We start from the raw sequence: 21,895 nt of genomic DNA, 5'->3' as shown, positions 1-21,895 counted from the left end.
TGTTTGATTGAGTGGACTATATGTAATTTGCAAGTGATCAAAGCTTTAGAAGGCCTTAATGGCAATAGACTCTTTGATTGAATCGTTGCTTGTGCAACACGTGCATTTAAATTGTACTTCAAAGAATAGCTTTGAAATATTTATTATAGTATATTATATTATATAATTGTAGCCATATATGTCACTTGTTTTATTTCTGATATTATAATGTTCTTAAAAAGCGCAGAATTCTTATTTTAGCATTAGTTTTTTTTCCATTTATAAAATGTCGATCTTCAAACATTAGATCTGTTTTACTGTATACAAAGAACATTTACTCTGCAACTGTACATTTATAGTGACTTCAATAAATGTTGTATTATACATGTATAATAATTTGATATTTTAACCAGAAGATCCGATAAATTAATTTTTTAGTAAAAACCGGAAACTTCTAAATGATAAAAAAAATATAGTGAATTATGAACCTTAATATCTTTTTGCACAAAAGGTGCCACAGAATATCATAGAAACCAAATTCTGAATACATCTAATAGTCAGCTTTTAATAACATCCCCCAAATAGAATGAACTTACTTCATATAAAACCTTCTCTAAAAAGTAAAACGATTTGCATATACAGTGTAACCTATCTAATCCAAACCATGAAATAACCAAACACCAGCCTACCTCAGACAACTTTTGAAGTTCCATTGCCAGTTGTATTTTGTATTTTGAACCTTGATTACTCTTTCGTGCACCTGTCCAAACCGACAAAATTCTACAGTCCGAAAGGGGTTCGGTTTAGAGAGGTTTTACTGTATTGTTAAGTAGATATCAGGTCAAGAGGTATATAATCAAAGTCCTGAGGCACTGAGTCAAGGAAGACCTCATGAATTATCATGTAACCAAATTGCAAGCAAAAAAATGATGAAAAACTTAGTCATTTTAAAGACAACCATCTATTTTAATGAAATGCATATCAATACTGCTTGTTTATTAATGCATTTATGAATCTTCTTTTCTTTTATTGGTTTTGGTATTTCTGGCTGTGTACGTCAAAGTCCTCAAATTTCTTGACACTTTACACCTACACCAGCATTCCTTAAAAGTATTACCTCCACTGTGAATCACTGACTATCAATATTATATGGATTTTCAAAGTAAGAAAAAATCCACACTTTTAAGTTCTGGGTGGGAGATGCATGAAGAAGTAGAAATGAATCCTGTGGAATAGGGGAGATAGGTTGACCAAGGACCTAATCTAAAGGGGGAAATGAGCAAAAAAACTTCTCCTTGCTTGTGCTCCCTTTGACAGCGATTTGTAATAGATTACATGAACAAATATGTCAATATTGTTAGTTTCTAAATAGAATTTACTAAAGCTTGTCCTTATCATTGTTGTCTAGATTAGGCCTGTGTTGAAAATATCAATACTATACACTTTTTTTACAATAAATAATTACCTTTCCCTAGGAATTTTTCAAATCAAACAAGAATACAAACTCTTGTTATCAAAACTACTATGCAGTTTAAAAATGTTTAAACTAAAAAATAAATAGGAAATATTTTGTCTTTCTTTATAACAAATGCACTTTGAATATAAATCCATCTTTTCTACTTTCCAAAACAAAAAGGTTACTTGTGAACCCATACCCCATGAGTACCACTTTTTATGATGAATCATTATTGCGCTTAAGCAGAGTGTTTTATACCTGTCTGCCTTCAGTAATGTATGTGCATTTCTTTCATTGTTTTCTGCATGATTGTTTCACCGATATGTATTATATTAAAATACAAGTGACTCTTATGTTTTGCCAACAAATAAGTGCTACGAAATCAGACTTCATATTTGTAGTTTTTATTAAAAGATGTTGACATCTACCAGCACTTGAGAATCATGAACTTTGTTTCATGCCTAAATAATGTCCCAGCACAAAAATAGTTCATTTTGCTTTTGCTTTCTTCTCGCTACATCTAGTGAAACTTTAAAAGGGATTCCCACTGAAAAGAAATCAAGGAAAAGATGATAAAGAGTAATCAAGGGAACCAAGGTTATAGAGGTAATCAAAAGAATGTAATCCAGGGACAAAAACCACACATGGAAAACAGACATACACAACAAAGAACATAAAGTAACTAAAATCATACATACAAAGTAACAAAAGTAAATGAGCAACTCGGACTCCACTAAAAACTGGGAGCATGGACCAGGTGCACCGGTAGGGTAAGCGTCCTCTGCTTTTCTAAAAACACCCGCCGAGTTGCTCATAAAAATCAAGTCCGGGGTAGACAAACGAGGAAAGGTAAACTATGACCCGTTGAATAAATCAGTTTTCATGGTGCTGATGGATACATCATAACGATCCACGAGTTCATGATGACGACCATAAAACTTGTGTAGTGATGACTTCAATCTTGTAGCAACATAACCCTGTTCCAGAAGCCTATTTGTTAGAGTTCTAGCGCGATACAAAAAGTCTACGTAGTTTCGGCAAGCTCTGGCATAACGTATGAGTTGTGATATGAACACTCCATACGCAGGAGCCGATGGGATGTTGCCACAGATGAAAGGAAAGTTGACAATTCTGAATGAAAAGTCACCATGTTTGTCGTAAAATGTGGTCAATAGTTTTCCCATACCATTGATTTCTAATTGTAGGTCAATATATGAGGCTGACTTCACAGTGTCTGTAGTATCCTTTATCTCAAGTTCTTTTGGGTAGATGCGATGTATCAAATCCCCGAAATTAGGATTGTTTAAAGATAATACGTCATCTATATAGCGGAAACTGAGATTGAAGGATCTAGCCAAACGATATCCTTTCTTTCTTATCAAATCAGATATAAAGTCACCCTCATAAGAGTGAAGAAATAGGTCAGCAAGTAAAGGAGCACAATTTGTTCCCACTGGGATGCCGACCGTTTGTTGAAAAACACGTCAACCACACTGGACAAATATGTTGTCGATTGAAAATTCCAGCATTTGTAAACATCTTCCTCTGTATATTTGGAAGATGATTTGGAAGTATTTCTTACAAAGTATGAGGAATCTCTACCAAGAACTATATATTTGTATCTAGGTGTACCATCTTTTTTTTTGGAAAAACAACGATGTATAATGTTTTTAAGTCGGGATTTTAATTGAGTATGGGGAATAGAAGTATACAGTGTTGAAAAATCATAGGTTTTAATGCTATTATATTCTGATAATAGTCTTGAACTGATTGTCTCCAAAAGATCTTTCAAATTTTTCAGGATCCACATTGAATTAATACCACTACGGGAGTAACAAGTGTTTTGGTACGACTGCAGACCCTCTTTGACAGTTATGAGTATAGAAGTTAAAAGTTTTGAAACAGGTTTGATGGTACATTTTGCAGATCCAGCTATGAAACGTTGTTTGTATGGATTCTTGTGAAGTTTAGGAATCCAATACATAGACGGTAAATCACAATCATCGTCCTTGGTAGAGAGACCAAAAGAGGATAGCACAGATTTATGGTTTTCCACAATCTCTTCTTTGGAGAGAGTGGTAGCAGTATAGGTCTTATCACTGCTATTATTTTCTACGTCTACCTCGGATAATAAACATTGAATATAAAACGTTTTGCAGACAAAAACAATGTTGTTTTGGGCTTTGTCTGCTGGTACGACAACATATTTGTCATGTATTGTAGACAATGTTTTTGCTACATCGGGGTCTTTGAAAACTGATGTAGCCTTGGCACTCATTGACCTACTTAAAACATTCATTCGTTTCAAAATTAAAGACCTCACGGCCTTTAACCACTCTGACAGAGAATCAATGTCTTCTTGTTCTCGTTTTATCCATTTTCTTGCATAGTCCTCGTCGGCATCCATAAGAACTTTAAAGTTATAATTCCAATTTATGGAGCGTGGTTCACGGTACTTGGGACCTTTAGAAAGGATATTACGTAGAGATTCATTTTCGATAATGGTTAAATCTCCCGTAACGACGTGACTAGAAGGACCATACTTGAATGGAGAGGTTTTGCTAGAACAGTCAGTTGGTTTAGCCTTTAAGTCCTCAGTCTCGAGGTTCTGCAATAGCCTTTTATAATTGAAAATTTTGGATGCAATGGGTAAAGTGTAGGAATATGAAATAATTGGTATGGATTTGTCTTTGAAATATGGGGGAATTTTGTTGATAACGTTTTTGTGATGGAGGATGTTAGCCAAATTAATTGCATCTATACCTTTGTTGACAAACGGTAGTGGAAGAAATGATCGTTTTTCTTCATCTTGACTTTTCACACAAACTGGTCTAAAGAGTCTGTGGAAATTAATATCCAAAATGATGGCAGCAAGTCTGTATAATGATGAGATGGGGTCAGAAACAGGACTGTCAAGACTTGTTTTGTAAAGGGAGTGTAGTAGAGTGAGAGGTATAGAATAAAGTTTGGTTCTAATGTGATGAAGTCCAAGAGGATTTTGTATGGAAGGAAGGAGACCATCTATGGAGAAATCATGTAAGTTAGGTCACGTATAGTGGCGATGGCCATGACTCCTTTCCCGTCTTGGATTTTTGTCAAATAAATTCATCACATTCATGCTATTGTTATATTGGCTTGAAAGGTTTCCTATACTTTTGATGTTGTCATTGCATCCGTAAGGTATTGCAGTACCTAGTCTGCGTATCCAGTACTCCTCTCTTTCCCTACGATAGTTTTTACTTAGAGAGGGACTGTTCGTAGGATGGTATTTTTTTTTTCTAAAATACGAACTTTCATGGAGTGGATTGAATAATCTTGTTGATTAAAGTGTTGATAAACTGTCGGGAATTTGGTGGTGTTAATTCCCAAACGATGACCGCAGATTCTTTTATTTAATCGTTCTTGTGTTTCTCCGACATATATTAAACCACATAAGTTGCATTCTAATCCATATATTAAGTTTGTTGATTTGCAACTTAAGTCATCGTGACTTCTTTTATGGAAGGTTTTGTTTGTAAGGGAACTGGAGAAGTAAGGGTCGGTTATAAGAATGTTGTATGGTTTGAAATTTTTAATGCCACATTTTGATATGGTACAATGTGGTTCGTTATCGTTGTAGTCAAATATATCGTTTAAGGTGATGGAACATGTTTTGATTATTTTAAAATAGTCAGAATATTTGTACTGGAATAGATGGGCTGTAGACTGAACGTGTGATTGAGTACTTTTAGTTGAATTGGTCGGGGCACTTTCCATACCAGATTTGAGTGTGCTAAGATTCCCATCTTGGGAAACCACATACTTACAAGACAGCACAGTGTCCGATCTGCTGTCAGGTTCGGACCTTTTTATACTGGGCGATAACCGTGCCTTTGATAATTGCAAAATGTAAAATGTACAATATGTAAATGCATGAAAATATACATGTATTTTAGCCACACTATAGGAAGTACAGAAACCTCCTTTTGATGAGAAATATTCTTACATGTACATATAATTGTGTGCAAAATCAGTCAAAAATAGAGGTTGGGTGGTTATCGTTGGCCCAGGGTTTTACTGGTTTTTAAGTCACCTAGTCAGTACTGGTTGTTCTGAAATGTTATTCTTAAAATATCTCTATCAGCTCTCTTAATTAAGAAAAAATAAACACTTTTTCTCTAAAATAATTCAAATTTATCTTAAATAAAACATAACAAACTTTACAAAAATGTAGTACAGTGTACTTCATGAGCACATCTTTGTTTCAATAACTGTTAATAACAGGTAACATAAGTAAGAGTAGAATAGGTTACTTTTCACCTGACTGACAGGTGGTCATTGTTAAAACAACATCCCCTCATAACCAGGAAGATCATTAAAGTGGTGTGAAGTGATGAGTTTAAAACAATAAATTACAGCCATTTCATGAACTAGATAAAACTTCCAAATACAGAAACTGGAAAGTTTACTAATGGTATTGCTTTAGGGATTCTCCCATGTACGGTTTCTAGTTACCTTATGATTTATAATGATATCTGGACCCCCATTTCACAATATCTGGATCAATCCCTGTATGTTGATTTATTTATGAGCAATTAATGTCACACTGTAAAGTAAATAACAAATTTGATACATATACCATTATATTACAAATATCATAATTTCATGTATGAAATCTTTAATACTGTACTGCATATGCCAGGAACCATAGTTAGAGTACATGCACATGTATTTTTGAAGTTTTCAGTATACATTTCCTTTTCACAGACTTACAAATGTAAAATGCAAATTTTACTAAGACATATAACAACTGTTCTACACTAGCAATGTTTACAGTATACCTATCACCAGTTCTGAAAATTTTAAATCATTGTGTACATTGGAAGTATATGAACAAACTTATGTATACCTTCACTTACCTAATAAATTGTACCTGTATGAATGTCCCTGAAAAATCAGCTCTTAGGAAAGGTCTACTTTTGGGTACCTTGATATCCATCATATTTTCAATCCACTTTCATGGACACAGATTTTCTAACCTAATTGACTGCGTCCTTCATGTGACATGAGAATCCTGTATCTAACTTTAAGATCTGCATTCCAAATGTATATCTTGACAATGCACAAAAAAGAATCATATTCATAATCAATTATGATTTACATGTATATAGATATAATACACATGTACATTCCATACTGAATATTACATGCCAAAATCTGTATCACATGCGGTATCAACAAAAGACTTTTATGTCAACCCACTTAGGGCTATTGGTCGCGGGGTGATATAGGTCGAGAATTGATACCCCGTCAGATACAGATTTTGGCATATCATGTTCATCAAAGCATATATCTTAATTATACTTCAAGTGTGTTCTGTGTAGGGTGTGATATAAGGTATGCAATATAGGTCTGGGGTGTGATATATGGTATGCCATATACCCGGTAGGTCTAAGGGTGTGGTGTATAGTATGCCATATAGGTCTAGGGGTGTAATATAGTGTATGCCATATATATGTAGGTCTAGAGGAGTGATATGCAGTATATGATGTGCATATTATGTATGACTAAGGGTGTGATATAATACAGCGGTGTGATATAGGGTATGCGATATACATGTAGGTCTAAGGGTGTGATATACAGTATGCCATATAGGTCTAGAGATGTGATATACATTTGTACAGTATGCAATATATGTTTAGGGATACGCAAAATAGGTCTAGGCTTGTGATTTAGGGTATGCAATATAAGTCTAGGGGTGTGATATAGGGTATTTAAATCAAAGGTCAGCCACAATGATAATGATTGAAAATTTGAGAATGGGGCAATTTCTAATACAATAAAAATGTAATCAAATCGTTTTTAACGTATTTAGGAAAACTTTCAGCAGTAATGGCATAAGCGGGGACTCTTTATACTCTAAAAGCACATATACATATCTAATTTTTTACTAGATATCCCTCTTTTGATAGATATTGTTTGATAGAAAAATAGTCCTGCTCGCTAAGACAAAATTCAAATAATTTAAGATAAGCACATAATCATAGAAATATTGCAATTCAACAAATATTACAAAAGCTTTGATGTCATAATACTTCCATCTCTTACGGAAAATAAAGCATCACATATTGATCGGCGGCGGAGCGATATACGAACGTAAATGTGCAAGATGGAAAAGGGGGAAGGTAAAGAGAATGATATTGCGTCACAGGTTTGGTATTTCTGCCGGGTCATATATGTATTTTAAAACAGTCAATAATCGTGAGAGAAGAGGCGGACATAGGAGACAATTTGAATGAAATATATAAAGAACAGTGTATACAAACAAACAAACTTCTTCTCAAATGTAAGCGAGATTATTATTCAAACAAGATCGAGGAACCATCTAATGGGGAATAAGCGAGAAACGATCCTTCCATCGCACACGAGTGAAAAAGACTTGGCAAATAAATTTGGAGAATTCTTTCTTGGAAAAATTGAAGCTATGCGTAAAGAACTTAGTGAGAAACAAACTGATGATAATGTTCTTCGAGCTGACATCGAATTTACAGACGAAACACTAACTTCGTTTTCACCGACGTCATGCGAAGAAATTCGTCAGATCATACTATCTGATCCAAGTAAATCATGCGATTTAGACCCGATGCCAACTTCCTTAATTAAACCATGTTTAGATGCGTTGCTTCCGACCATCACTAGCTTAGTGAATAAATCGCTATCCGACGCAATCTTTCCATCCACATTTAAAAGGGCTATAGTACGACCACTGCTGAAGAATCCGGATCTAGACAAAGAGGTGTCAAAAACTTTCGGCCTGTTTCAAACCTACCTTTCATATCGAAAGTTGTCGAGAATGTAGTTGCATCTCAAATTGAGCATCATGTGGAATCAAACAACCTAAATGATCGACTACAATCAGCTTATAGAGCTTATCATTCAACCGAGACCACCCTCATACTGGTCCATTATGACATAACAACTGTTTTGGACAACAACTGCTGTACAGTTCTTCTAATGCTCGATTTATCTGCAGCTTTTGACGTTATTAATCACGACATTCTATTCAAAAGACTTGAATTTGCATATGGTTTCTCTGACAGTGCTCTTGCATGGATTCGGTCTTACTTATCTAATAGAACTCAATGTGTAGCCGTTGGTAATGTTCTCTCTGATGATATGACACTTCAATTTGGTGTGCCTCAAGGCTCAGTATTGGGCATCAATTTTACTGCATGTTTGCCAAACCGGTGGGCGAAATTCGCAGGCGTCACAACATGTCGTTTTACGGATATGTTGACGATACTCAGGTGTATTTGATAATAAAGCCTCTTGATGACTGGTCCGAGGTGTCTGCGAAATTAGAGCGATGTCTTTCCGATATAAGTGCATGGATAAGCTCAAATTTACTTAAACTAAACAAAGACGAAACTGAATTTATCATTTTCTCTCCGAAAAATCGTTTAACCAACTTGTCAGAATTTCGGCTTGCTTTCGATGGGACTATACTGACTGATGTACCATGTGTTAAAAGCCTTGGTGTCTTCTTTTACAATACATTGAGTATGGGAAATCAATCATGTGCCATCAGCAGATCGTGTTTCCATCATATGCGTAATATTAGTCGTACCCGATCTCATATAACAGAGGACGCCTGTACAACTTTATAGCCTGTTCGTTAGTAACTTCTCGTCTGGATTACGACAATGCTCTATTGTATGGTGTTAATGCAGGGATTATAACGATACTTCAGCGAATACAAAATACCGCTGCAAGACTAGTGACAAAAACGAAAAACCATGAACATATAACTCCAGTTCTTGTTGCTCTCCACTGGCCTCCGGTCGAGTTTCGTTGTCAGTACAAGATCTTAATGTATGTTTTCAAAGCTCTACATGAGAAAGCACCAACATATCTCCAAGAACTTATATCTGTTTATAGACCTGTACGAACCTTGCGTTCTGAAAATAGCAACCTACTACAGGTGCTGAAAGTAAATCCTACGGAGAGAGACGTTTTGATAAATCTGCGGCCACTTCATAGAACAGCTTGCCCTCCAAACCACGAAATATGATTTCCCTGGACGTTTTAAAAAGATCTCAAGACTCATCTTTTGAAATTTGCTTTTTAGATAACATACATTTTATTCATTTTTATCTGAATAATTATATTTTTAATTTTATAATTTTGTATGACAGTTTCCATATCATTTTTATTAATGGCTTCTTGATCTTGATTCTTCCTTAAGATTCATTTTAATTGGTCTGTGTAAATATATAATTTTTTTATGCATCCATAATATCATTTTTATCATTTGTTTTAGTCGTGATAATGCACTATATAAATGTTTGTAATAATAATAATAATAATAATAATAATAATAATAATATAATCTCAATTAAGGATTCCTAAATAACTCGTTTGGAAGGAAAACAGTACGTAATGTAAATATGGACGGACACTTCGAACGGCATTCGGTACACGTGTTTCATGGAGTAACCTTCTCGTAAGCAGCATTGGAACCAAAAAGGTATAACCATACGTTTGTATAGCAATAATCATGATCTGTTTTAAATTCTTAGCACACTTAGAAGCAGTACATGGTTAGATTAAAGGACACTGGCTAACAAGAATGACAAAACTGTCATTATTTTTTCATAGACAATTTTATATATGAAGTCAACTGCGTAAACTATTTTATTCAATAGTAACTATTTACAGCTTTAACCATTTGCCGATGTTCTGTCTTGAAATAAAATGCATTATATTGGGTCCAATCGATATACCATGCCTTTGTGGTATGACTGAACAGGAAGGAGCAGCTTGAATCTGTTCATACGAAGGGCAAAATGACTGGTCAACAGTAATAAAATTTGCTGGGTCAATTCCCTGTCTTGCTAAATCAGAATAGATGCGATGCTGAAGTTTCTTTGACAGAGGAAATGGTCGTCGAGTTAGAATATATGCTTGCTCTGTAACAAAAAGAGTATAGTGTATTTTCCATTAATTCATTTTGATTAAAATTGTGAATGAAAACTGTTCTTGAAAAAGTTCAAAATTTGCTTTAATTCTGCATACTTCATAGCAATAGAAATAACCCTAAAAATGGTAGCATAACTTAGAACATTTAAACAATTGTATTTGAAGGTAAAGGAAAACAAATTGTTATTGTTTCTATGCGTTGAGTTTCCATTATTCCGCTTAAATATTACCCCATTGTTCAGGGTATATTTGTTTCTTCGTCGACATTATGAATGATTCTTTAAACTTTCGTTACCTGCCAACAAGCCCCGTCCATTTTCTTTACATGAATAAGCAACGGCATAATTAGTGTAATCTGTATCTGGAACAACATAACCGTCGGGAGTTCCACCTGCAACAAAAAAGTCAGTCATATTTTACATTCACTAAGAACCAACACACTTCCTTTTCTGTAATAAGGAAATACTAAAAAGTATTAATGTGTACAATTAAACGGAAAGAGCACATTTGCATTAAGTAAAGGCCCTTATGAAAAATCATACACATTTAACCAAAAATAAGTTACCTTTGATGCATAGTGCGTTTTTGTAAAATGCACAAGACTATGTAAAATTCGAAGTCTTTGAGATCATACGTAGACTCTATTGACTTTTACCAAAAGCTTCTGATTAGCTCGTGACGTCACCAAGTCAGTTTAGTACTGATACAAGTTCTGCATATTAATATGTAAAAAAAGAATATTCCGTAAATATTTCTATGGTCCTGTTTTTCTTATCACCAATACATGCTGTCTTGTCAAGCTTAGGATTGCACACATGATAAAAGAGAAAATTTCAAACAGTTTTTTGACCCGCAACACGTCAACACTTTTCGAAAGTATCCATTAGATTTTCCTCAGAAATACTAGTCTTCTAGCTGCAAATACCATTGTTCGTCAATGTTTTTTTTTTATATTTGCTTTCATTTTGTGCTTCAATCTCTTCTGCGAATTTTGAATTGAAATTACAGGAAAAAAAACAAATTTGCGCTTTCTTCAGACAACGTAACTACCTATTTACTATTCCTTTACAAATCAACGTCGTGATAGAGTAATCAAGGGAACCAAGGTTATAGCGGTAATCAAAAGAATGTAATCTAGGGACAATGACCAGACATGGAAAACAGACATACACAACAAAGAACATAAAGTAAATAAAATCATACATACAAAGTAACAAAAGCAAATGAGCAACTCGGACTCCACTAAAAACTGGGAGCATGGACCAGGTGCACCGGTAGGGTAAGCGTCCTCTGCTTTTCTAGAAACATCCGCCGAATTGCTCATAAAAAATCAAGTCCGGGGTAGACAAACGAGGAAAGGAAAACTTTGACCCGTTGAATAAATCAGTTTTCATGGTGCAGATGGATACCCGATCCACGAGTTCATGATGACGACCATAAAACTTCTGTAGTGATGACTTCAATCTTGTAGCAACATAACCCTGTTCCAGAGGCCTATTTGTTAGAGTTCTAGCACGATATAAAAAGTCTGCGTAGTTTCGGCAAGCTCTGGCATAACGTATGAGTTGTGATATGAACACTCCATAACCAGGTGCCGAAGGGATGTTGCCACAGATGAAAGGAAAGTTGACAATTCTGAATGAAAAGTCATCACGTTTGTCATAAATTTTGGTCAATAGATTTCCTTTAGGTCAAGATATGAGGCTGATTTCACAGTGTCTGTAGTATCCTTTATCTCAAGTTCTTTTGGGTAGATGCGATGTATCAATCCCCGAATTGAAATGATGTCACAGCTCAACCGATCATGGCGGCGCCCTATGGGGGCAGGAAATTCAAATTCCCTAATTATGAATCGCGATCACTTAGTTACGAAAAAGAATTTATATAACTTTTTGTTTCAATTTAAATTCGTTAACATTGAACAAACATATGATATGCATAATTACAGTCTTTTCCTTTAAGAGATTTATGTTAAATTCGAGGCTATAGGACCCACTTATAACATTAGTACTTCGGCATCAACAGCTGCCAGGTCAAACGACCATCCCTCTTTCTAGTGTCAACAACAAACTGAGCCAAAGTCATAGCATTGTTATTGCATAATCTGTGTATTTGATCATCAAAAATAATTCAAATTTAGCTGAGAAAATTTTTCAGGATCCACATTGAAATATAATTACTACTGGAGTAACAAGTGTCATGGTAGGAGTGTAGACTTCTTTGCCAGCTATGAGTATAGAAGTTCTGAAAGAGGTTTAGTGGTACATTTTGCAGATCCAGCTATGTAGCGTTGTTTGTACGGATTCTTGTGGAGTTTAGAAATCCGGTACAAAGACGATAGATGACAAGCATCGGCAGTGGTAGAGAATTCAAAAGAAGATAGCACAGATTTATGGTTTTCCACTAACTCTTCTTTGGAGAGTGTGGTAACAGTATAGATCTTATTACTGCTATTATTTGCTATGTTTATCTCTGATAATAAACATTGGATGTAATACGTTTTGCAGACAAAATAATATTGTTTTGGGCTTTGTCTGCTGGGCCGATAACAGATTTGTAATGGAGTAGTGAAAACGTTTGAAGTGGTGGGTGACAACATACATATGACATTGAAAATTTGGTAAAATATATTTGTTTTTCAAAACTTGGTGTTTCTCTAATTAATCAAGATTTATTCTTTATGATAACTTTTTTATGAAGGACTCAATTTTGAATTTTAATTCTATATAGCATTTATTCAGATATCATCAAATTAACACCACCAGGAGATATGTCATAGACCAAATTTAACACTGTGAATGAGACAGAAGAATAACAGAAATGATTTACAAACCATTGACTCGCGTTACATGCACAGGGAGTATTTCGATTAATTTGAGGATGACTTAAGTTTTGACCATAACATTTAGGGTTTGATAAAATCATTGGTATTGTCTCATTTTCTTTTTTTTCTCAAGTAATGTATTCTCTTGATAAAAATTTAACTTACCCTTTATAAGATTAGAATCCAGTCTTCCTTCTCTGGCTAACAATAGAGAGTCGATCTTTACCGTCTTTCCTGTACTTGAAAAGGTGATGAAAATTTCAACAACAAAACAATTAAGGTTCCACTAAAGTCAATATCTAGGGTATTTCTCTTTAAGTATTTTTCTATGTAAGAATCAGGCAATGGGTGGCACATCATAATTTTCTCCTTTTTTTGCCTTAAATATATTCAATACGCCTAGAAAACAACTGAAAGTCCTTTCAATTTATCCTGAAGCATCTGTGACGTAGATATTTGTTACTGCTTATATAAGAAAACACTGAGTAGAAATTTCCCTGCCATTTTTTCATAGTGCATTTTAACTAAATTTGACCTATCAATATCTTAAAAAGGCAAATTTTTCAAGCACTTTGATGTTTATTTCTGGAGGTTGTCAGGTATAAATACTTGGTGAATACAATAAAATCTCAGTGTTTTTTTTTCCTTCATGTGCCACACCTTATACACATTTTGGCCGATTCTTAGACAAAGAAGTAAGTAAATTGTTTTCATTCATCTTTTTAACCATTAAATGCTGCTTTTTTGTTATGTTGTGTCATTCAATAGAAAAGCACATGCCAAGTTTTCGGAAAATATTTTTTTTAAATCCTTTATTCCACAAAGAACAAAATTGTAAACAACATATTTTTAAATAAATCGCCAGCTTTCAAAATTCAGACTAAAAGATTCAGACGTTCCTGGTCCTAAATGTATTGTGCAGGGCAGACTGTCATTGATTTGCATAAAATTATTGTCACCTTTGATAAATTATGAAAGTATTTAGCTCAGGTAAATAACAATATCAATTATAATAAAATATCAAAGGTTTTATTAATATATGTTTATTATTATCAAAATTGTTGTCGTGTATTTAGGCTACGGAAATCCATTTTTAGGAAGTGCATTTCTGAAGAAAAAAATTTCCCGGTAAAGCTGTAGATTTATTCTAGAACACCCTCTTACACTTATATCATTTGCATACTGTATTTGTAATTTATATTTGTAATAACATGCTTCATTCAACAATTGGCTATGCTCATGTTTAGATTACTGTATTAAGAAGCATTCAATAAAGTTTCAGGAATGTATTTAACATTCTTGAAATCGTGAATGAAAATAGTTTGATAAGATATGTTCTATAATTAGGCTTTAGCGGAACAATCAAAAGCGTTTTTTTCTCTTTAATCAAATCACAATGGTCAGGATGAATTTAAATTCACAAAATTTACATTGCAAAAAACTCTGTAAGTGGAATAAAAAAGAATTGTTTGTGATACGCGTATGTTTCATTGGTTTTATGAATGTATCTATAAATGTGCGATACTTGCATTGTTCGTACTGGTGGTTTCCTGTTTCTGTATTAGGAAATGTAACAGACGTTGTCAAGGTAAACGAAAACGACACCAGATGCAGGAAAGTATCAACATGATTTTTCATTTTGATTTGAACTGATTTTTTCGACGTTGCTGAACAAGATAAACCAGAAACAATCTCCGAAACAGAGGTCCTTGTATATCCTACATCAAACAAACACGAGGTTAGTACAGGGACGAAGGAGCTACCAACCTCTGTTTCGGAGATTGAACCAGGAACAACTCGAAAAGGCAAAAGACATTTATATATATTTTACATCTATCATTTATAAACATTGTTTACCATCATTACCCCTTGAATACTTATATTTTTTGTTTGGTTCTCTTTCAAACTTTTAAAAACTATTTTACATATAAGTATACAAAAATTCACGAAACAGATTTAATTTTCACTTTCAGTTAACAACAGGTAGAAAGAGTTTCACTCATGCACAATTAAAAACTTACTTAATGTTAATGCCGGCGGTGGTACGGTCCACATTACCGTCAGGTCTGAGCGTTAGTTTTTCGGTTGTACATTTAAAAGTAAACTCAGGCCCGTAGATAAAATTCTGGTTCTTTATCCATGTGCCCATCCACTGCAAATTAACCAGAAAACATATTGTAAATACAGTAATACAACGACTCTATATAACACATCTTTGTTCTGCTATACAAACAACTTTTGGGAGGAAGTGAATGCCTCTTGAATCGCAAAGTAATTAAAGAACAAGCGTAAATTGTCCCAGTGTTGGTTATGCAAGCACTTAGACAAAAACTTAAATTAATATCTAATCCATTTCTGTCCAACTCAAGACTTGATTCGTAGTTAAAAAATCTATGTAGTTTCTGATTATTTGAAACTAGAACTGTGGACCAATCAAAGTAAATGAAGTCACATGACCAAATTAGATTTTTTTTTTACAAAATAACACATGTGGTGCAAAGAAAACTAAGAAACCAGAAGTCTAGTTTCATATAAATTTCAAATGTTACATACAGGCTAAATCATTATTACAGGAGAAACTCAAGTTATTTCTAGATAAGTGAAAAATGGTATGTTTATTTGGTTAAAGAACGACCTGCCTAAAACATTTTTGAGTGAATGGATATTTTAAGTATCAGAAACATTCTTTATATGAAAAAAAGATCCTCGTGTTAGGCAAAGATTATTTAAGTTTAACTAAATATTAATGGCAATAAATGATAAAGATAAATTATATTTGAATATCTAGTAGCAGTCTATCTAAAAAAAAACAGACAAAAGGTGATTCAAGCATGTCAAAAACCCACGGAATTCAGTTTTATTTCTTGTTCAGAAACAATTTCTGATCATATAACCAGTTATAGTTTTTCATTTGGTTGTTGCGCTTTTGAGATGAACTTTATATAGATTGTACATGAAATTGGCACTTTGTAAGAGTTATCGTTCTTGATTTCTGTTTGATTTGGTTGATTTTAGTGAGAGATGAATGTATGATTTTAAAAAAAATGCAGATCTGAATGCAGAAATGACTATTGTTATGTGAAAGAGTAATCAAGGGAACCAAGGTTATAGCAGTCATCAAAAGAATGCAATCCAGGGACAAAGACCAGACATGGAAAACAGACATACACAAAAAAGAACGTCGTTTGCTTGGTGGTTTTTCTTTACCATGAATAACTTTACCATTGGCAGTGTCTGAATTTAATGTTGGTTGTGTAAAAAAAGGTCTTAATCTAAAAGAGACTTACTTCAAGGTTTCAAACACATGTGCAGTAAATCACTTTTTAACATATACATGTATATATGTATAATTTAGTTTCCAAAAATTCAGTTTACGATATATATGCCATACTAAACTATTTTGTCCATCGAATTGAGTCACAGTATTTTTTTTCGGTCGTTTTGAGTTGTTTTAATATATCGTCTTCTGATTACGTTGATCTTGTATTTAAGTAGCACTCCAGCTAAGAATCATGCAAAGTGTGATACATGGTTGGAAAGCCTACATATTTTTATTTTTGATATTTTATATCAAATGTTATAGTAAGCAAAAATATAACCCATGCTTTTAGGAGATAAAAATTATATAGTATGTACCTTAGAATTCAAAAATAAGGACTCCGTAAATGACAGTAAAATATAACAGAAACTGTTGGATTTTCAATGTAGATTATCTCCCAAGAGCAGACAGATTCGAATAAATAATTATACACTTCATCATATAGACCTGTAAAGCAACTTAATTACAAAAAAAAACAAAAAAAAAAAAAACAACAACAAAAAATCAAATCAACAAAAAAACAACAAAATAGAAATAGAAATGTGTTGCCTTTTTTTGGCTGTATCACATTTTACAGAAAATGCATTATTCTTACATTGACTACTAATTAATTATAACTGTATATGATAATCGAATAAATAAATGAATTGATGGACAAATGGTTCAGTCATATATCATTGATTGATTTTGGTTGTAAACACGGTTGTCGTTGAACGAATTACGCGATTACTATCTTTAAATAAGAAAGTCGACACAGTGAAATTTGTTCTTTTTGACATTTCATCCAGGAAATAACACATGGCACGCGATATCAATTTTCGATGCACTTCTTTCGAACGCCACTAAGTTATCAGTATTTTGTCAATCGGGAAACAGAATTGCAATCAGGTGACTTGCCTTTGGAAGAGCATCTTTAAGGTCAAAGGGTAAAAAGCGAACCTATACCGACTACGTCGGAAAAAAAGTATGTCCATGGAAAAACAAGTCAGTAAATGGCACAAGCCAATTTTACAAACATTAGAGACCATCAACCCATGTTTTCTTATGAATGAATGATGGTTTTTATATTTAAGGGTTGTTTTTTTTATATTTTTAATAACTTTAGGGCAGTTTACGCTTCATTAAGCGCGCAGTGTTTTATGAACAAGCTTAAACTGCCCCTATAAAGATGGTTTTACCAGCATAATTTGGTCAAACATTAGAAACTATCGTTATAATTTAATTTGATAATCGATTAAAGTCAAAATAAAGACTTGTCCCTTCATCAAAGCCTTGTTTAGTTTAGTATTATTTGGACTGCGGACTACGGACGGATCAAAGTAATAGCACAGCACCAAGTGAGTTCATGGAAAATAAACGATCTTGCCAAGATGAGAAATTAACTTGATTTATTAAAAAAATAAAGGGAAATTACTATTTGATTCGTTCATAATTTAGTTGATTTGTTAGGGAACTTCGAAAATATATTCCGAGTCATTTAAGTTTGGTTCAGAAAAATCCGTTCTGTCTGACAAAATAGTGCTTAATATTACATTAAAAAAATACTATGCGCCGCGCAGATCATAGGAACTTCATGGTTTCTACATGTACATTTATTTGTTGTTGCAACTTTTTTTAAAGTTTCATTACAAATCTTTTAGTAATACACAAGAACTTCAAATATTATTTTTTCGTTATCACACATTGTATAATTTCTGTTTCGTTGTAATCGTTTCATCTATCATTGGTGTACTTACCTTATCAATTTTGAAGCCTGGTTGGTTTCGTATGTTGGGACATTTACCTTTCCTCACAACATCACCGACACTGGCTTGCAGATAAAGGATAAGGTATAGGAATATGGGCAGCAACATCGTTTATGATGTTCCTATTTAAAAAAAAACAAATGTACCTGAAATGAATCTTCATTTATACTGTTATTGCAACGTTTGATTGAGTAATTGAAAAAATCGTGAAGAATGCATTAGGATCACTCATTATGAACTAAAAAAAATTAACGTACTAGTTCATTGGTGCAAGTAGCAGATATCAAAGGCTAGATCCTAGTTGTGCAATTTGTCGCAACGCTTCATGATATCAACGCTTGAAAAATGAAACAAATGACAATTGATAACTTCTTAACATTCTGTATGTAGTCTGACATCATTAACCTCTAAATGTTTAAGTAGGACGATGTGGTAACAAAATCGTTGAGTTATAGGTTACAATAGCGCAATTATGTTTCCTCGGAAATAAGTGAGATCTTTACCCCCCCCCCAAAAAAAAAAAACAAAAAAACAAACAAAACAAAAAACAAAAATAAAACAAAAACAAACAAACAAAAACCAAAAAACAAAACAAAAACAAATCAAAAACAAACCCAAAAAACAATAAGCCTGGAAGAAAACACAGAAACGTTAAAGATTGGTGGATAATAAAAAATATATTTTCATGAAATAAATGTACGAATAGTAAGGAACTAAAAATATTGAATTTAGAAGCTAAAAAATGTTTTTGTTGGGACCTTAATGGTAAGGGTGGCACTTTGATAAACTATCCCCCTTTTCCAGCCTTAATTTAAGGGCAGAAAAGCCGCATGACATGGTGGTTTATATTTAAAACTTACAAAGCTATAGGGGTGTACTTTAGCAACATTGCTTAAATTATAAAAAAAAATACCGGATCTATTTTAAGATTTTAGTGAAAGTGGGTACCTCCATACTGAAATACAAATGTACCATTGTGAATAAATAGCTTTTGTGTCCTGATGAATACCAATTATGTAGACAATTGCAAATTTAGGTGTGCTATATATGTGCTGCATGGAGTAATCTCTCAGCAGCTGCGCATAAACAAAAATACTTAGGAAGATGTAGACCTAACTCTACATTTAATACAGGAAGTATTAAAACACCAAAACTACTGAAATAGGAAATCAAATTCAGCATCGAGAAGATCTACAAAGTTCAATACAAGGAAAAAGCTTCAGGGTTTTGAATTTTGCAACACTGCAAATTTCGGTAAATAATCCATGAAATAAATCGGGTCAGACATAACTGAAAACTTGGCATGTGGATGCTCTCGGGGACCTTTTGTCCACCAGCAGTGGCATCGGTAAGCTGTGACAGTAAATGGTGGCAGGGAGTGACCTCTCATCAGCAGCATAGGACCCAAATACTTAGGAAGAAGTTAATCATTTAACAAATCTTACACAGGAAGTAGTAAAACAACAAAAATATAGATATGGGAAAAATCAAGCACCGATTTCTACTAAGTGCAATACAAGATATGATGCATCAGCGTTTAAGGGCTTGTGGATTTGTAAAAACTGAAAATTGTGGTAAATAATCTGATATAAATCGGACCAGACTATACTAAAATACCCACATGAAACTTTGGTACACAAGCAGTGGCATTGACCCAGTGGTTCTAAAGTACTAATCCTATCAATATTGTAAATTTCGGAATGACTGTAAACGCGTTTCAAAGAATAACATTTCATCATGAATGAGGGACGACATGGTGTAAATCAAAAACGTTCATCATTAATAATGAATGTGTTCTTTTGTCCTTGTGATTGATTTACATATACGCATGTATAGTCTTTTGTCAAGCTGCAAGGTAATCTATCACATTATTTGGGTTATAATGTTCTCAGGAAAACACTAGATATATCTGTAACAGTTCAACACACAATTGTTGTTCTTAGTTTAGAAAAACGGCAGTTTTTTTACTGCCACAATATGTTCAATTTACATCATTTCCTCAACAGTACTCTACATACACAATTTTATTTTGTGTGTCTTATTTAGTAGTGTAACTAACCCTTCATCATTATGTTTTCAATATCTTGGATATTACAGTCATTCTTTTAAGTCGTTCCGTTTCGTCCTTTTCGCATTGTCTTCAAAATGCATGAAAAAGAATTTCAATTTTCATAAATAAATTTTGTTAATCGTATCAAGTCGTTTTATATTCAGTGGAGTATTAGTTCAGTCAAAATAAATTTTAAGCTTAAACAAATTTCAAAACGAAATGTTTAGATATACAGAAAAACTCTAAAAAGAGTGTGCTTTAAGAGTAATTAAGAGAACCAAGGTTTTAGCGGTAATCAAAAGAATGTAATCCAAGGACAAAGACCAGACCTGGAAAACAGACAAAAACAACAAAGAACGTAAAGTAACTAAAATCATACATACAAAGTAACAAAAGCAAATGAGCAACTCGGACTCCACTAAAAACTAAAAAAGTTGCAGAATACTCAAAAATAAGCATTTGAAATCCCTCGGGAATTTCATATGGTAAGGAAAGATAACTCCGTAAAAATATTATCTTCTTGTCAGATTATCGATTTCAAGTAAAGTATGATATTTTGATGGAACTTGTTTTCCTTTTTTGACTATCTCACGTATTATGCTGCCCATGATATGAAACAAATTTGGTTATGGGTATAATTAAATTTTGAGGAATTTTATTGACAGAAAATGAAATCATATTTTCTGGCACTTCCATCTTTTCGAAATAATAAAAAAAATTAACAGTTTAGCCTTTGTTCAAAAAAATCTTTTCACCACAAAAAGTTGAATAATTACTTCATCATTTTCGTCACAATTGGAGTTCTTGAACTTCAGTATCTCCAAAACTGGGCATGTTTTTTTTTCTATTAAGTTTCTAAATCTAAATTAACTGTTGCTTGGTAAAAGATATGGAAACTTTTTTTCGACGCAGTCGGTATTGTTTCGCTTTTTATCCTTTGACCTTAAAGACGTTGTACTATAGAAACCCTAGTCAATTGATCGCAATTCTGTTTCCACATTGGCCAAATACTGATAACTCAGTGGCATTCGAAAAAAAAACTATCGAAAAATCGAAATTGCGTGCTATGTGTTATTTTATCGAATGAAATGTAGAAAAAATAAGTAAAAAGATCAAAATTTTATTGTGTCGGCTATCTTTTTTTCAGATCGTACTTATTTAGTTGTAGAAAGGCTCTAATAAATGCTAAAATGTCCACCTCCTCAATATTTTATCTATCAGGTAAGGGATAATTATATTTTTTTCATCAAATCTTGTTTTTCTGCCACTTTTACAGAGTTATCTCCCCATTTCCAATGTTATTTGAAACGCTTATTTTGAGGTTTCGCTTTGGAAAATTTTGTTATACTTCTCTCTGTGTTTAATTTGATCATCAGACGCGTAGCTGCCGTTAGGCAAAAAAGCTTTTGCCTGCACTTAATTTTGCCAATTGTTTTTCCTTTTTTTTTTAGATAAAATATCTCCGCGGAGCTTCGGGGGGGGGGGGCTTCGCCCCCTGGACCCCCTACCAGGGCTCCGCCTTGAACCTGCCGGGGGCCTTAAGCGGCCACCAGACCCCCTGCCG

At 33.6% G+C, this 21,895-nt stretch overlaps 1 protein-coding gene across 1 annotated transcript; it reads right to left on the bottom strand.

The window, feature by feature from the left end:
• Positions 1-10,111: 10,111 nt before the first annotated feature.
• LOC148602824 (apolipoprotein D-like) lies at positions 10,112-18,398 on the bottom strand. Its single transcript, XM_088553799.1, has 5 exons — positions 18,273-18,398; positions 15,239-15,369; positions 13,383-13,456; positions 10,689-10,784; positions 10,112-10,383 (listed from the first exon to the last, which is right to left on the bottom strand). The coding sequence occupies exons 1-5, from the start codon at positions 18,387-18,389 to the stop codon at positions 10,127-10,129; spliced, it is 675 nt and encodes a 224-aa protein (XP_088409925.1). The 5' UTR covers positions 18,390-18,398; the 3' UTR covers positions 10,112-10,126.
• Between the last annotated feature and the right edge of the window lie 3,497 nt (positions 18,399-21,895).

The sequence above is a fragment of the Perna viridis genome, chromosome 11, assembly GCF_037379345.1.
Source record: "Perna viridis isolate PV_CMFRI_1.1 ecotype Kerala chromosome 11, ASM3737934v1, whole genome shotgun sequence".
Lineage (NCBI taxonomy): Eukaryota > Metazoa > Mollusca > Bivalvia > Mytilida > Mytilidae > Perna > Perna viridis.
Note: the sequence above shows the minus strand (reverse complement) of the source record. Positions and strands in the feature narration are given on the sequence as shown.

What these genes read in the sequence shown, in the direction of transcription:
- LOC148602824 (XM_088553799.1), bottom strand. Translation starts at nt 18,389, where the DNA reads ATGTTGCTGCCCATATTCCTATACCTTATCCTTTATCTGCAAGCCAGT. An exon ending in ACCGCCGGCATTAACATTAA is followed by an intron (nt 13,457 to 15,238) that starts GTAAGTTTTTAA and finishes CACCTTTTCAAG; the next exon opens with TACAGGAAAGACGGTAAAGA. An exon ending in TGGACGGGGCTTGTTGGCAG is followed by an intron (nt 10,384 to 10,688) that starts GTAACGAAAGTT and finishes TTTTTGTTACAG; the next exon opens with AGCAAGCATATATTCTAACT.